Source organism: Bufo gargarizans, chromosome 8 (assembly GCF_014858855.1).
Source record: "Bufo gargarizans isolate SCDJY-AF-19 chromosome 8, ASM1485885v1, whole genome shotgun sequence".
NCBI classification, from domain to species: Eukaryota; Metazoa; Chordata; class Amphibia; order Anura; family Bufonidae; genus Bufo; species Bufo gargarizans.
Window position 1 is genome coordinate 81,393,761 of NC_058087.1, and position 18,251 is coordinate 81,412,011.

The following is an 18,251-nucleotide window of genomic DNA, read 5'->3' on the forward strand; positions in this document are numbered from 1 at the left end:
CTCTGAGCACAGCGTGACGTCACACAGCGAAGACCAGCGTGAGCACACCTGAGGTAATACACCTCTGAGCACAGCGTGACGTCACACAGCGAAGACCAGCGTGAGCACACCTGAGGTAATACACCTCAGAGCACAGCGTGACGTCACACAGCGAAGACCAGCGTGAGCACACCTGAGGTAATACACCTCAGAACACAGCGTGACGTCACACAGCGAAGACCAGCGTGAGCACACCTGAGGTAATACACCTCTGAGCACAGCGTGACGTCACACAGCGAAGACCAGCGTGAGCACACATGAGATAATACACCTCAGAGCACAGCGTGACGTCATACAGCGAAGACCAGCGTGAGCACACCTGAGGTAATACACCTCAGAGCACAGCGTGACGTCATACAGCGAAGACCAGCGTGAGCACACCTGAGGTAATACAGCTCAGAGCACAGCGTGACGTCACACAGCGAAGACCAGCGTGAGCACACATGAGGTAATACACCTCAGAGCGCAGCGTGACGTCACACAGCGAAGACCAGCGTGAGCACACCTGAGGTAATACAGCTCAGAGCGCAGCGTGACGTCACACAGCGAAGACCAGCGTGAGCACACCTGAGGTAATACAGCTCAGAGCGCAGCGTGACGTCACACAGCGAAGACCAGCGTGAGCACACCTGAGGTAATACACCTCAGAGCACAGCGTGACGTCATACAGCGAAGACCAGCGTGAGCACACCTGAGGTAATACACCTCTGAGCACAGCGTGACGTCACACAGCGAAGACCAGCGTGAGCACACCTGAGGTAATACACCTCAGAGCACAGCGTGACGTCACACAGCGAAGACCAGCGTGAGCACACCTGAGGTAATACAGCTCAGAGCACAGCGTGACATCACATAGCGAAGACCAGCGTGAGCACACCTGAGGTAATACACCTCAGAGCACAGCGTGACGTCACACAGCGAAGACCAGCGTGAGCACACCTGAGGTAATACACCTCAGAGCACAGCGTGACGTCACACAACGAAGACCAGCGTGAGCACACCTGAGGTAATACACCTCAGAGCACAGCGTGACGTCACACAGCGAAGACCAGCATGAGCACACCTGAGGTAATACACCTCAGAGTGCAGCGTGACGTCACACAGCGAAGACCAGCGTGAGCACACCTGAGGTAATACACCTCAGAGTGCAGCGTGATGTCACACAGCGAAGACCAGCGTGAGCACACCTGAGGTAACACACCTCAGAGTGCAGCGTGATGTCACACAGCGAAGACCAGCGTGAGCACACCTGAGGTAATACACCTCTGAGCACAGCGTGACGTCATACAGCGAAGACCAGCGTGAGCACACCTGAGGTAATACACCTCTGAGCACAGCGTGACGTCATACAGCGAAGACCAGCGTGAGCACACCTGAGGTAATACACCTCAGAGCACAGCGTGACGTCACACAGCGAAGACCAGCGTGAGCACACGTGAGGTAATACAGCTCAGAGCACAGCGTGACGTCACACAGCGAAGACCAGCGTGAGCACACATGAGGTAATACACCTCAGAGCGCAGCGTGACGTCACACAGCGAAGACCAGCGTGAGCACACCTGAGGTAATACAGCTCAGAGCGCAGCGTGACGTCACACAGCGAAGACCAGCGTGAGCACACCTGAGGTAATACAGCTCAGAGCGCAGCGTGACGTCACACAGCGAAGACCAGCGTGAGCACACCTGAGGTAATACACCTCAGAGCACAGCGTGACGTCACACAGCGAAGACCAGCGTGAGCACACCTGAGGTAATACACCTCTGAGCACAGCGTGACGTCACACAGCGAAGACCAGCGTGAGCACACATGAGGTAATACACCTCAGAGCACAGCGTGACGTCACACAGCGAAGACCAGCGTGAGCACACCTGAGGTAATACAGCTCAGAGCACAGCGTGACATCACATAGCGAAGACCAGCGTGAGCACACCTGAGGTAATACACCTCAGAGCACAGCGTGACGTCACACAGCGAAGACCAGCGTGAGCACACCTGAGGTAATACACCTCAGAGCACAGCGTGACGTCACACAACGAAGACCAGCGTGAGCACACCTGAGGTAATACACCTCAGAGCACAGCGTGACGTCACACAGCGAAGACCAGCGTGAGCACACCTGAGGTAATACACCTCAGAGTGCAGCGTGACGTCACACAGCGAAGACCAGCGTGAGCACACCTGAGGTAATACACCTCAGAGCACAGCGTGACGTCACACAACGAAGACCAGCGTGAGCACACCTGAGGTAATACACCTCAGAGCACAGCGTGACGTCACACAGCGAAGACCAGCGTGAGCACACCTGAGGTAATACACCTCAGAGTGCAGCGTGACGTCACACAGCGAAGACCAGCGTGAGCACACCTGAGGTAATACACCTCAGAGTGCAGCGTGATGTCACACAGCGAAGACCAGCGTGAGCACACCTGAGGTAACACACCTCAGAGTGCAGCGTGATGTCACACAGCGAAGACCAGCGTGAGCACACCTGAGGTAATACACCTCAGAGCACAGCGTGACGTCACACAGCGCAGTGTGAGGACAAGTGACGTCGGTGAAGAGCTTTCTCCGAGCCTGACCTCTCCCTCCCAGGACTCAGGACTCCTTTCCTCATTGCTGTGAGGGGGAGGGCTCGCAGGTCGGCTGCAGCTCCCTCTCTCACACTATGGCTGTGCACACCCTCCTCCTTCCATGGTGACTCCAGTCCCTGCTCCTCCCATGCTGCAGTGCCTGCCTGGGAATCTCGGCCTGACCCACACTTTGTGCCCGGGACATTTCAAAGCGTGTAAGGAGTGGAGCGTCCACCTGTAGCCCGCACCTGCTCCCCGCAGCCCGCACTCCCCTCCGCACACAGCTGGGATCCAGCTTTTCCTGAGAGACCTGTCTGAGGAGGCTTCCTCCTCCCTCCCGCCCTCACTGGCCTTCCTTCCGCATTCAAGGGGCTTTCTATTGCTCCCTAGGGAGAGAGTTTAACACTTTGCTGGGATTACTGTAAAACTCCTGTAAACTTTTTGGGCCCCCTCTTCTGGCTCTTCCAGGTGTGAGGCACAGGCATGAGCTGACAGCTGGGGTGGCCGCAGGCGCTGACACCTGTTGCTGGCTGAAGTGACACTTTGTATCCTGTCTGCTACAAGTGGCCCTTCTGTGGAAAGATGAAAGTCACGGTGTGCTTTGGGAAGACTGGGATTGTAGTCCCCTGCAAGGATGGCGAGATCAGTGTGAGAGAATTAATCCAGCAGGCGGCCCAGAGATACATCAAAGCCAAGGAAAAAGTAAGACTTTCTTCTTCACCTGTTGCTGTGATGTCCATTCTGCGGTGGTGGCCAGCACCTGCCATAGGCACGGAGCCTCCTGTGTGATGTTGGCAGCTCACCCCAGCGTGTGGCATCTAAGGGAACTTGCTTTTTTGTGATCAGACGTTACTTACAATGTTTGGGCCAAATCCCCCATTCACAGGACAGAAGATGCTTGATCAGTGGGGGCGACTGCTGGACCCCCGCCAAGACTGGGGATACGGTGTTCCCCTGTATGAATTGCCCCCGCTCAATTCATCTCTATGACACTGCGGACTACCACTCTCATCATTCTCTGTCCGTTTCATAGAGATGGAGCGCCAGCCAGTACTGGACTGTGGATCCATTCATCCAGGGGGACACGGGGCCCCACTGCTTATGATTAAACCTCCTATTGAACACCTGCGGATAGGGGGACACGTGTAAATGGGACAACTCGCTTAACATCTATACACATTTTGGGGATTAGTGTTTTTTGTTTGTTTTTCTTCTGCAAAATGCAAACTTTTTGCTGAAATGTTTCCTTGTAGGACTTGAATGACACCAGGAAAGATGGTTGTTCACATAGACGTGGTCAGAGTTATCAGAACTGGTGTAAAGTACAACTGGTTTAGTTGCCCAGAGCAACCAATCAGATTCCGCCTTTCATTTCCCCAAAAAATTTGTGAAAAATGAGATGTGAAATCTGATTAGTTGCTATAGGTAACTAAGCCAGTTTTCCTGTACACAAGTTTTGATAAATCTCCCCCTTGAACTAAAGAAATGATACCTAAACCATATTACACTGCTGGCGATTTTACATTTGGTTTAAAACTCTTAAAAAAAAAAAAAAAAAAAAAAAATTGGTGAAGGCGTCATACAGAATATTGTGTACAGACACATGGCAGGGTGCTACATTGTTGTTGGGAATACATTGTAAGGCCTCATGCACACAACCATATGTATTTTGCTGTCCACAAAAAATATGGATGACGTCCGTGTGCATTCTGTATTTTGCAGAACTGAACTGCTTGCCCCTAAGGCCTCGTGCACACGGCCGTTTTGTGCATTGGGGACCGCAATTTGCAGCGGCTGGGATGGATCGAGACCCATTCAACTTGTTCTATATTTTTATTTAATTTTTTTGTCCAGAAACACCACGGAAGCGGTGATTGGGTCCCCATCCGTGATGCAGGGTGCACACGGTCGGTGCCCCGTGTATTGCGGACCCGCTGTATGCGTGCCGCAATACGGCCACGGGCGGACAACGACCATGTGCATGAGTCCTAATAGAACAGTACTATACTTGTCCGTGATGTGGACAATAATTGGACATGTTCTATTATTTTTTGCAGAACGGACATACGGAAATGGAATGCACATAGAGTAACTTCCGTTTTTTTTTTTGTTTTTTTTTTTTGCGGACCCATTTAGGGTACTTTCACACTTGTGTTTTTCTTTTCCGGTATTGAATTCCGTCCTAGGGGCTCAATACTGGAAAAGAACTGATCAGTTTTATCCTAATGCAATCTGAATGGAGAGCAATCTGTTCAGGATGCATCAGGATGTCTTCAGTTCAGTCTTTTTGACTGTTCAGGACGGAGATAAGGCTAGGTCTACACGACGACATTTGTCGCGCACCAAATAGGGCGCAACAGTTGTCGCGAGACATTTTGTTGCACTAATGTCGCGCGACAATTTTTATAATGGCAGTCTATGGTGTTGCACTGCAACATGCGACATGTTGCGACTGCGACGCGACAGTCGCAGAAAAATCCATCTTGAATGGATTTTCTGCGACTGTCGCGTCGCAGCATGTCGCATGTTGCAGTGCGACACTATAGACTGCCATTATAAAAATTGTCGTGCGACAAATGTTGTTGTGTAGACCTAGCCTAAGGCTAATTTCTGTTCACCCTGTCGGATCCGTCCTGCCGCCGGACTGCCGCTCCGTCTCCATTGACTATAATGGGGGCGGAGCTCCGGCGCAGCCTGCCGGATTCCTCTGCCGCAAGTGTGAAAGTACCCTCAAATGAATGGTTTCGCATACGTTTCACACAATTATTTTTTTATGGAACGGACACGGAAAGAAAATACGTTTGTGTGCATGAGCCCTAACTTTGTATAAAGCCTAAGGCTATTTTCACATCAGCGTTTTAGCTTTCTGGTTTTGAGATTCGGTTCTCAAAACTGGGCCAAAACAGGTCAGTTTTGTTCCCATTCATTGTCATTGGGGACAAAACTTATCATTATGCATGAGTTCCATTTTGTGTACAGTCTACGAAACGGAACAAACTGGATCCGACATGAAAATCAATGTAAGTCAATGGTGGAGGATCTGTCAACCATCGACTTAGGCCCCATGCACACGGCCGTGTTTCACAGCCGCGTGCGGCCCGTGGAACCGCGGCCTGGATCCCTCCTGAGAGCAGGAGCGCACGGCGTCACTGGTTGCTATGACGCCGTGCGCTCCCTGCTGCCGCCGCAATACAGTAATACACTGGTATGATCTATACCAGTGTATTACTGTACTGTGCCGGCAGCAGGGAGCGCACGGCGTCATAGCAACCAGTGACGCCGTGCGCTCCTGCTCTCAGGAGGGATCCAGGCCGCGGTTCCACGGCCCGCACACGGCTGTGAAACACGGCCGTGTGCATGGGGCCTTACAGTGATTTTAATGCTGGATCCAGTTTGTTCCATTTCGGTTTAACACAACCGCACACGAATGGTAGAGATGCATACTGTGGTATTAAATCAAACTGATATATTGATCTCAAAACCTGAATAAAAAACAAAGATGTGAAAGTAGCCTTACGCCTCATTCACACTTCAGTGATTTCCATCAGTGATTTGTGAGCCAAAATCAGGTGCTGGTCAAAACCACAGAACAGGTGCAGATCCTTCCATTATACAGGTCCTTCTAAAAAAAATTAGCATATTGTGATAAAGTTCATTATTTTCTGTAATGTACTGATAAACATTAGACTTTCATATATTTTAGATTCATTACACACCAACTGAAGTAGTTCAAGCCTTTTATTGTTTTAATATTGATGATTTTGGCATACAGCTCATGAAAACCCAAATTTCCTATCTAAAAAAATTAGCATATTTCATCCGACCAATAAAAGAAAAGTGTTTTTAATACAAAAAAAGTCAACCTTCAAATAATTATGTTCAGTTATGCACTCAATACTTGGTCGGAAATCCTTTTGCAGAAATGACTGCTTCAATGCGGCGTGGCATGGAGGCAATCAGCCTGTGGCACTGCTGAGGTGTTATGGAGGCCCAGGATGCTTCGATAGCGGCCTTAAGCTCATCCAGAGTGTTGGGTCTTGCGTCTCTCAACTTTCTCTTCCCAATATCCCACAGATTCTCTATGGGGTTCAGGTCAGGAGAGTTGGCAGGCCAATTGAGCACAGTAATACCATGGTCAGTAAACCATTTACCAGTAGTTTTGGCACTGTGAGCAGGTGCCAGGTCATGCTGAAAAATGAAATCTTCATCTCCATAAAGCTTTTCAGCAGATGGAAGCATGAAGTGCTCCAAAATCTCCTGATAGCTAGCTGCATTGACCCTGCCCTTGATAAAACACAGTGGACCAACACCAGCAGCTGACATGGCACCCCAGACCATCACTGACTGTGGGTACTTGACACTGGACTTCAGGCATTTTGGCATTTCCCTCTCCCCAGTCTTCCTCCAGACTCTGGCACCTTGATTTCCGAATGACATGCAACAGTCCAGTGCTGCTTCTCTGTAGCCCAGGTCAGGCGCTTCTGCCGCTGTTTCTGGTTCAAAAGTGGCTTGACCTGGGGAATGCGGCACCTGTAGCCCATTTCCTGCACACGCCTGTACACGGTGGCTCTGGATGTTTCTACTCCAGACTCAGTCCACTGCTTCCGCAGGTCCCCCAAGGTCTGGAATCGGTCCTTCTCCACAATCTTCCTCAGGGTCCGGTCACCTCGTTGTGCAGCGTTTTCTGCCACACTTTTTCCTTCCCACAGACTTCCCACTGAGGTGCCTTGATACAGCACTCTGGGAACAGCCTATTCGTTCAGAAATTTCTTTCTGTGTCTTACCCTCTTGCTTGAGGGTGTCAATGATGGCCTTCTGGACAGCAGTCAGGTCGGCAGTCTTACCCATGATTGCGGTTTTGAGTAATGAACCAGGCTGGGAGTTTTTAAAAGCCTCAGGAATCTTTTGCAAGTGTTTTAGAGTTAATTAGTTGATTCAGATGATAAGGTTAATAGCTCGTTTAGGGAACCTTTTCATGATATGCTAATTTTTTTAGATAGGAATTTTGGGTTTTCATGAGCTGTATGCCAAAATCATCAATATTAAAACAATAAAAGGCTTGAACTACTTCAGTTGTGTGTAATGAATCTAAAATATATGAAAGTCTAATGTTTATCAGTACATTACAGAAAATAATGAACTTTATCACAATATGCTAATTTATTTAGAAGGACCTGTACTTTTTTTGTGTAGGCTTAACTTCTGGTTTTGGCTCTCAAATCACTGATGGAAATCACTGAATACTGACTGTGTTTTGGTCAGTGATTTTCATCAGTGATTGTGAGCCAAACCCTGGATTGGAGCCTCCACAGATATGAGGTATCACAAAAGGATCTGCACCTGTTCTGTGTTTAGAGCCACACCTGGTTTTGGCTCAAAATCACTGATGGAAATCACAAAAAAAAGAAGTAAAATAATTCCTAACACGTCTATACACAGAAAAAGCCTGTCTATAAAAAATTGCCCAAACCGCAAAGTCACTTGGAGCGCAGCAGGTCTATAGTGAAGTAGGTTCCAATTCACACTCAGTACTCTATCCAAAAAAAGACAGCGCAGCTCAAACTCTTTCCATAGGGATGTAGATCATTATGGTAGGTGTATAGTATCTTTTAAATGCTATTTATTGATGTGAGACAACCCCTTCAATAAACCAGAATACCCCGTATACGGAACCATTCATCTTAATAGGTCCGCAAAAAATGCGGACAGCACTCTGTGTGCTGTCCGCATCCGTTGCTCCGTTCCGTGACCCCGCAAAAATTATGAGACATGTCCTATTCTTTTCTGTTTTGCGGACAAGAATAGGCATCTCTATAATGGGGCTCCTGTTCCGTTCCGCAAATTGCGGAAGACACGCGGGCAGCATCCATTTTTTTTGCAGATCCGCAATTTGCGGACCACAAAAAACGACACGGCCGTGTGCATGAGCCCTAAGTGTGGGAGATTTATTAAAGACAGGCTTCTCAGGCATACTTGGGGACATTTATCAAAACTGGTGTAAAGAAAACTGGAGTAGTTGTCCATAGCAACCAATCAGATTCCACCTTTCATTTTTCAGAGCTCCTTTGGAAAATGAAAGGTGGAATGTGATTATTTTTATGTGAGCGAGCAGACCGATCGATATGTTATGTTAACGTTCAATAAGTCAGTTAGGGTCATTTATCAAATTGGTGTAAAGTAGAACTGGCTTAGTTGTCCATAGCAACCAATCAGATTCCACCTTTTCCTTTGGAATATAAAAGATTCAATCTGATTTCCATTTCTACTTTACACCAGTTTGATACATCTTCCCCACTGAGTTTTTTAAAAACTCTTTTAATCAGTCATGGAGATACAGCAAAAGTGTTGATTGATGGGGTCTGAGCGCTGAGACTTCACCAATCGTTAGAACAAGGAAAGGGAAGCGCCTGCATATCAGACTAGAAGTCTATGGGTCCGTCTCGATTCCGTCCTCTGCAGCGAGGACAGGGAGTGCAATATGTGAGCACTTCTCTCTCCTCGTTCCAGCAATCTGTGGAAATCTTAGTACTCTGACCCCTACGGTCTTTGAATATCTGTGGGGCTCATTTATCAAGGGATTTGCATAAATTGATTTAACTCTCCGGCAGCACAAGGGGAAAGTATGACCAGCGTAAAAATGCCGGTCTTTGTAAATGTGTCCCAGTGAGTCGTTAAATTCAACAATGGCAGACATTTTTTATCCATATAATTTTTTTTCATTTTTTTTTACATGAGCATGTCCCTGGGCTTGTGGGTGCCCCATTAGGAGAAAAGTAGTACCTATGGCTTTTTTTTTTATTTCAGAGTTATGGATGCTGCAGATGTTATATGTGAGTGAGGTGCATTTTGTAGTGTGTGGTTTGTGTCTCAGCAAAGTGTACATGAGATTTGTGTAATCTGTACTGTACTGTGCTGCGGTTTTACTGCAGACATCTGTGCTAAAAAACACATTTATTCCGCAACATATGCAAGGGATCTTAGAGTCCTGAAATCTACTGAATTAGGCCACTTGCACACAACCGTATTGCAGCGGTCCGCAAAAAACGGATCCACAGAAAAATACTGATGACGTCCGTGTGCATTCCGTTTTTAATGGAACAGATGGCCCCTAAGGGTCCATTCACACGTCCGTTGTTTCTTTCCTGATCTGTTCCGTTTTTTGCGGAACAGATCTGGACCCATTCATTTTCAATGGGTCCTGAAAAAAAATCGGACATTGTGCTGTAATGTGGACAATAATAGGACATGTTCTATCTTTGAATGGAAAGAAAAAACTGAAATACGGAACCGGAAGGCATACGGAGTACCTTGGCGGATCCATTGAAATGAATGGTTCTGTACACGGTCCTTATACGGAACGCAAAAAAAACTAAACGTAAACGGGGGGGAAAAAAAACTTGTGTGCAAAAGGCCTAATTCTGCGCCATCCTGTCAGAGGAGCAGAGGTCAGAACAGGACTTCTCACTGACAGACTGTGAGTTCCTCTCTTTCAACTCACTTGTGTGTGGCTGGCCTTAGAAGGGTTTAAATATGCTCTAAATGTAATGACTTTTCAAAAATTTGGAGAATATTGAACCAATGCAGACTGAAGAAAAACTCCCCTCATGATAAGGGATAGATGCAGTGATGGCTTGATGATTTTTGGTGTCGACAAAATGACGCGGTCACCTGATGAACGAGCATTTATACAAACACTTATCCCCTTATGATCTGCCAGATCATCGGTCCAAATGCTTCCTGTAAAGTGAATCACAGTAGTATAGGACATTCGTCAGCCTAAGATGTATTCGCACTTACGTCCATTTAGGTCTGGTGAATCACTACCGGTAAATCTGACTTTCATAGCATAACTCCTAGACAGCATACGAATTTGGCTGCCTGTGCTCCACTCCTAGCTCTGCTTCATGGGGTTTACCCTTTAGGTTTTGGAGCAAGAATGTTTAAACATAGAAAAGGATTATTTACGGTAAGAGCAGTGAGACTATGGAACTCTCTGCCTCAGAAGGTGGTGATGGTGAGTACAAAAAAGGAATTCAGGAGGGGCCTGGATGTATTTCTGGAGCGTAATAATATTACAGGCTATAGCTACTAGAGAAGGGTCGTTGATCCAGGGAGTTATTCTGATTGCCTGATTGGAATCGGGAAGGAATTTTTTATTCCCCTAAAGTGGGGAAAATTGGCTTCTGCCTCATTTTTTTTTTTTTTGCCTTCCTCTGGATCAACTTGCAGGATAACAGGCCGAACTGGATGGACAAATGTCTTTTTTCGGCCTTATGTACTATGTTACTATATCTTTTTCCCCATTGCCAGCAATGTGGGACATAAAAAACACATGTAAAAACATGTTGGTTCTTCTTCAGATGCCTTTACACCCGACAGAATTTCAGCAACTGAAAATCCCTTCTCTTTACCCCCTTGAGTGGGTTTGTTTTGGCGGCAAGCACATGGATTTCTGAAAGCCCCCTGCAGATGAATAGAACTGATTTTCGGTCTCGGGAATTTCTGGAACAAAATTAGCTGTATTTGAATGAACTCTTAGGCTCCATTCAGATGTCCGTAACGTGTTTTGCGGATTTGCAGAACACGGACAGCGGCAATGTGCGTTCCGCATTTTGCAGACCGCACATTGCCGTCACTAATAGAATTGTGCAATTGCGGACAAGAATAAGACATGTTCTATTTTTTTCCGGAAACAAATTGTGGTCCGCAATTCCATATCCTGGCAGCACATCATGCTGCCCCATAGAAATGAATGGGTCCGCATATTCCGTTCCAAAAAATGCAGAACGAAATTGTGGACGTGTGAATGGGGCCTAAGAAACAGTTCTCGGCAAATTCGAAAGCTGTTTTTTTTTAAATAGTTAAACAACAACATAAAAGTGTGATACTGGAAAATGGTGGTTTGTAGTAGGTATATGGTCTGCTCCCTTTTAATTCAGAAACTGTCCAATGATGCAGGACATATGCTACTGACATTCTTCCAATTTGTGGTCTTTTTTTGTTTTGTTTTTTGTTTAAGCAGCATGTTGAAGGAATGGTGTTTTTCCAACCCCTTCTCAATATGGGAAAATGCCTGAAAAAGAATGCAAAAAACATCTCTAAAAAGCTATGAAAACACATGCAGTATGCATGTCCATGTTCTCTACGGGCAGCACACGTACCCATTGATTTTAATGTGAATGTGGGTCAGTGGAAATTCAACAGAGACATGCTCTACTTTGGTCCATGATGTGAACCAAAAATGCAGTTTCAAGTCTATGGGGTCCTGAAATCCCTTGACACAACAAGAATGGCATCTGTGTTCTGGCAGTGATTTTCAGGGACAATTGATTGGAAATGCACTGAAAACTGCACTGCATGTGAAATACGGAGGGTAGAAAATGGCCACACGTACCAAACATGGATCATTCATAGATGTTTTCACTGATGAACCAGTGACCGTCTTGTCACGGATTTCATCACGGTTATGAATGTGTGAAAGAGGCCCAAGTGTGGGGCTAAATGGTGATCTTTACTATGACCTAAGGTCACTTTGTAGCAGTGCAGCCATTGAATTGGGTGGGGTCTCAGCAGGGCGTAGCTGAAGGCTCATGGGCCCCAATGCAAGAGTTCAGCTTTGGCCCCCCTTTCCTTAGCGCTTGTGGTCAGGGGCAGGGAAACACATTGCCTTCCTGCTGCCTGAGGCAAAATTTGAAATGGCACCTTCCACCAGATGTTAAGTTCTTGACCTAACCCCTTTCCTCCAGCCGGAGGTGTAACTTGACCAGCATGCACTTTTTATAATACCCGTGTCTTCTTACAGTTGTGTTCAAAATTATTCAACCCCCAATGCTGTAAAGGGTTTTAGGGAATTTAGTGTACATTTGTAATTGTGTTCAGAATGAAATCTTACAAGGACTTTTTAAAGAACCAAATGCCACTAAAATGACATCAATTGTTTTTGTAATACAGTATTAAATGTTTTTTTTTTGTGATTTCTTCATTGACACAATTATTCAACCCCTTAAAAGACTACCACTCTTAAGAACAGAGGTTCATTCAAGTGTTTTCGATCAGGTATTGAAAACACCTGTGGATGTCAAGGAGCAGCAATCAAGCATAATAAGCACCAATTAGGCAGATTTAAAAGGACTGTGATACTCAGCACCTTCTAGACATTTACTGGTGTGTTTACAAACATGGTGAAGACAAGAGAAGAGGTGATTTCTCTTCACAGGAAGGGCAATGGCTATAAGAAGATTGCAAACATGTTAAACATACCAAGAGACACCATAGGAAGCATCATTAGCAAATTCAAGGCAAAGGGCACTGTTGAAACGCTACCTGGTCGTGGCAGAAAGAAGATGCTGACTTTGACTGCTGTGCGCTACCTGAAGCGCAAAGTGGAGAAAAGTCCCCGTGTGACTGCTGAGAAACTAAAAAAAGATTAGTCAGATGTGGGTACTGAAGTTTCAGCTCAGACAATAAGGCGCACACTGCGTAATGAAGGCCTCCATGCCAGAACTTCCAGGCGCACCACCTTGCTGTCTCCAAAGAATAAGAAGAGTCGACTGCAGTATGTCAAAAGTCATGTGGACAAACCACAAAAGTTTTGGGATAGTTTTCTGTGGACTGATGAAACTAAATTAGAACTGTTTGGGCCCATGGATCAATGCTATGTTTGGAGGAGGAAGAACAAGGCCTATGAAGAAAAGAACACCTTGCCTACTTGTGAAGCATGGCGGGGGTCAATCATGCTTTGGGGCTGTTTTGCTTCTACAGGTACTATACAGGGAAGCTTCAGCGTATGCAAGGTACCATGAATTCTCTTCAGTACCAGGAGATATTGGATGAAAATGTGATGCAGTCTGTCACAAACCTGAGGCTTGGGAGACGTTGGACCTTTCAACAGGACAATGATCCCAAGCATACCTCCAAGTCCACTAGAGCATGGTTGCAGATTAAAGGCTGGAACATTTTGAAGTGGCCATCGCAGTCACCAGACTTAAATCCGATTGAGAACCTCTGGTGGGACTTAAAGAAAGCAGTTGCAGCGCGCAAGCCTAAGAATGTGACTGAACTGGAGGCTTTTGCCCATGAAGAATGGGCGAAGATACCCATAGATCGCTGCAAGACACGTGTGTCAAGCTATGCTTCACGTTTAAAAGCTGTTATAACTGGAAAAGGATGTTGTACTAAGATTGAATGTCACTTGGGGGTTGAATAAAACGGATAATGATGTGAGCACAGAAAAGACATTTGTGGTTATTTCATTATAAATGTTATGTTATATTTGTCTGACTTACAAGTGCCTCTTTGATTTAATTGTAAACAAGATGACTGAAATGATCAAAATCAATGTCAAACTGGCCAAAACACTCAATTTCAGTGGGGGTTGAATAATTTTGAACACAACTGTATGTAGCACAAGGGTCTTTGGGCCCCCTCAGACTCTTGGGCCCAGTAGCGACTGCTACCTCTGCACCCCCTATAGCTATGCCCCTGGGTCTCGGCACGACTAGCAAGTTACCACAATCCCAAAATCTGAAGAAAAATCCAGTGGGGTTAGATTCAGTTCAAGGACTGCACTGCTATACATCCTTCTTTGGTGGCAGCTGTGTAACCTTAGCCTTAAATGGGTATTCCCATCTTGGACATTGGTGGCGTATCACTAACTTTAGAACGGAGCCCACAAAGTGAATGAGGGCACACGCTGTGTGCTTGCCCTCCATTCATTCCTATGGGAACCTCAAAAATAGCCATTCACTTCCGTGGAGTAGACGAAAATAACAGAGCCGGTGCTCCCTCCTTCACTTTTGCTGGCTCTGTTCTAAAAGTAGGCATGGGTCCCAGAGGTGGGACGCATACCTATTAGAGATTGGGCACATATCCTAGTGATATGCGCCCAATGTCCAAGATGGGAATAACCCCTTTAAGGATCAGGTAAATACAGACGTGGACAAAATTGTTGGTACCCTTTGGTCAATGAAAGAAAAAGTCACAATGGTCACAGAAATAACTTTAATCTGACAAAAGTAATAATAAATTAAAATTCTATAAATGTTAACCAATGAAAGTCAGACATTGTTTTTCAACCATGCTTCAACAGAATTATGTAAAAAAATAAACTCATGAAACAGGCATGGACAAAAATGATGGTACCCCTAGAAAACACAGAACATAATGTGACCAAAGGGACATGTTAATTCAAGGTGTGTCCACTAATTAGCATCACAGGTGTCTACAACCTTGTAATCAGCCATTGGGCCTATATATATGGCTCCAGGTAATCACTGTGTTGTTTGGTGATATGGTGTGTACCACACTCGACATGGACCAGAGGAAGCAAAGGAAAGAGCTGTCTCAAGAGATCAGAAAGAAAATTATAGACAAGCATGTTAAAGGTAAAGGCTATAAGACCATCTCCAAGCAACTAGATGTTCCTGTGAGTACAGTTGCACATATTATTCATAAGTTTAAGATCCATGGGACTGTAGCCAACCTCCCTGGACGTGGCCGCAGGAGGAAAATTGATGACAAATCTAAGAGACGGATAATCCGAATGGTAACAAAAGAGCCTAGAAAGACTTCTAAAGAGATTCAAGGTGAACTTCATGCTCAAGGAACATCAGTGTCAGATCGCACCATCCGTCGTTGTTTGAGCCAAAGTGGACTACATGGGAGACGACCAAGGAGGACACCATTGTTGAAAACGAATCATAAAAAAGCAAGACTGGAATATGCCAAACTACATGTTGACAAGCCACAAAGCTTCTGGGAGAATGTCCTGTGGACAGATGAGACAAAAATCGAAGTTTTTGCCAAGGCACATCAGCTGTATGTTCACAGACGAAAAAATGAAGCATATCAAGAAAAGAACACTGTCCCTACTGTGAAACATGGAGGAGGCTCTGTTATGTTCTGGGGCTGCTTTGCTGCGTCTGGCACAGGGTGTCTTGAATCTGTGCAGGGTACAATGAAATCTCAAGACTATCAAGGAATTCTAGAGAGAAATGTACTAGCCAGTGTCAGAAAGCTTGGTCTCAGTCGCAGGTCATGGGTCTTGCAACAGGACAATGACCCAAAACACACCGCTAAAAACACCCAAGAATGGCTAAGAGGAAAAAATTGGACTATTCTAAAGTGGCCTTCTATGAGCCCTGACCTCAATCCTATTGAGCATCTTTGGAAGGAGCTGAAACATGCAGTCTGGAAAAGGCACCCTTCAAACCGGACACAACTGGAGCAGTTTGCTCATGAGGAGTGGGCCAAAATACCTGCTGAGAGGTGCAGATGTCTCATTGACAGTTACAGGAAGCGTTTGATTGCAGTGATTGCCTCAAAAGGTTGCGCAACAAAATATTAAGTTAGGGGTACCATCATTTTTGTCCATGCCTGTTTCATGAGTTTATTTTTTTACATAATTCTGTTGAAGCATGGTTGAAAAACAATGTCTGACTTTCATTGGTTAACATTTATAGAATTTTAATTTATTATTACTTTTGTCAGATTAAAGTTATTTCTGTGACCATTGTGACTTTTTCTTTCATTGACCAAAGGGTACCAACAATTTTGTCCACGTCTGTAACTCCTTTTAAATTAATGAAAGGCCTCATCCTCATAGCCTCCTCTGCCATATTTGATGTAAATTGTATGTGCGATCCAATCTGTCTTTTTTAGTTTATCTTGTCATGTATTTATAGATATTAATTTGATTGCTTCAAAGATGCTTTTTTACCAGTTTTTCTTATTTACATGATTTAATTGGAGTGGATTCTGAATGTCAAGAGAAAATTGAATGTTGAAAGGCAGGTCTAAAGGTCACCACAGGAAAACATGGCAGATTATTAGCACAGCATATAATTAAGGGAATCCCTTACTCATCAACTAGTCGGAATGCAAGACATTGCATAGCTAATGCAAAGGAAGGCGCACTGACCAAAAGTCACTGATATTGGCCATTCATGACAAGCTGCACCCAAACTGACGTATGGGGAGCCGTCCAATGGACATGGTAGCCTTCGCTCATGTGCAGCAGAAAAAGGGTCTAAAAGATGCTCCTTCTGAAAGGGCCTGGTGACAGAGACCATTCGGCTACATGCACACGGCTTTTTTAAGACCAATGGTCGTCTATGGGGTTATTAACACAGCAGTTTTTTTGACAGCAGCCAGTGAATAACGGACTTTAAAAAAATAGTTCTATCTTGTCAGTTTTTCACTGACCAAATGCGCCCACATAACTGAATGGGTCAGTTTTTAACATCCGTTTCTTAGAAAGGCATCAATGGGGGGGAAAAAAGTCTGTTAAAAATGGACCGTTTATCCGTTTGTAAGGTCGTGTGCATGCAGCCTTAGGCTGGGTCCAAACATTAACATTTATCATCCAGCCTGAGCCCTTAGGTCTAGGATGAGTAAATGTGGCCCAATGTGTATAAAATGACAAAACTGGTGTGGAGTGACTCTGGATGCTCTGGTGAGTATCTGTGCCTAAAGGGTATTGTGAACTCCAGCTCTCCTGGTGGGCACAGTGTGAAGGACATATGAACCCCAACAGCATTGTACAAAGATTACTTACAGGTTCATGTAATGTTGTGCCCAGGTTACCTACGGGGATTATTTAGTATAAGGCATGTTAGGCCATAGGCGTAAGAGTAGACCACTCAGTTAAGATAAGGATTATACAGGACACTCGCCGCCTCATTGTTTGTTTCACCGTTATTTTTTCCTGGGTTCCAAACTCGGACATGATCATATTAACCCCTTCACGCATTTGGACATAAAACTGTACATCCAGATTACAGTTACGTCCACACTGTTACCGGGGGCTGTGACACTATAAAGTTTCACAGCCACAGAGTCTCCACTGTCACCAAGAGCAGAGACACTGGAGAATATGGCAAGGAACCAATCGGAGCACTCTAAATAATCTGTCCAGACTAATCAAACGGAGCGTGACACTGGAGCTAGATCACAGCCTGAATTTAAGCATGGCCACCTTGTGCCCCTGATGCCATCAGTGCCCCCTGATGAGCCGTGTGCCTCCATTTTGCCCCAGATCACTACCGCAGCCCTTCTTGTGGTCCTCCCTGTGCGGCTGTGATGAAGGCAGTCACATACAGTATAACTTACAGTTAGCACTGCTGCAACGGCTAAGATCGGTGCTGGCACCCATCCCGGCCCTTTAGCCTGTTACATGCCTCTGTCAGTAGCCATCCACAGCATCCATGGGGTTAAAAGAGGGAAGTCGCCCATAGGGCCGCTGCGCTACGATGGCAGCATTGCCATGACTATGGCAGCTGGACGCTTAGTGCCCGTGTAATTCTGACAGTACAGTACAATACTATTGCAATGTACTGTACAGCAATCAGGCCCACTGGATCTTCAAGATCCAAGTGGGACTTGATAAAAAAATAAAAAAAGCAAAATACAAAAAATAAATTAAAACTTAAATATAAATAAATTAGCTTTTCACATATCCATTCATTTATAATTAATTAAATAATGAAAAAAAAATATATAGTACACATAATTGGTATCACGGCATCCGTCACAATCTGATCTATAAAAGTATCATGTTACTAATCCCTCATGGTGAACGCCATAAAAAAAATATATAATAATAATAAAAAAACAATGATGGAATTGTTGTATTTGTCACCTCA

The 18,251-nt window shown here is 45.4% G+C and overlaps 1 protein-coding gene across 3 annotated transcripts in view; it reads left to right on the forward strand.

The window, feature by feature from the left end:
* Positions 1-2,651: 2,651 nt before the first annotated feature.
* The window catches only part of PARD3B (par-3 family cell polarity regulator beta), a 1,547,452-nt gene continuing 1,531,852 nt past the window's right edge, over positions 2,652-18,251 (forward strand). For all 3 annotated transcript variants that reach the window (XM_044302617.1, XM_044302618.1, XM_044302619.1), the window contains exon 1: positions 2,652-3,312. In XM_044302617.1, the coding sequence (XP_044158552.1) occupies positions 3,193-3,312 (120 nt within the window). In that variant the 5' untranslated portion in view covers positions 2,652-3,192. The remainder of the gene's footprint in view (positions 3,313-18,251) is intronic.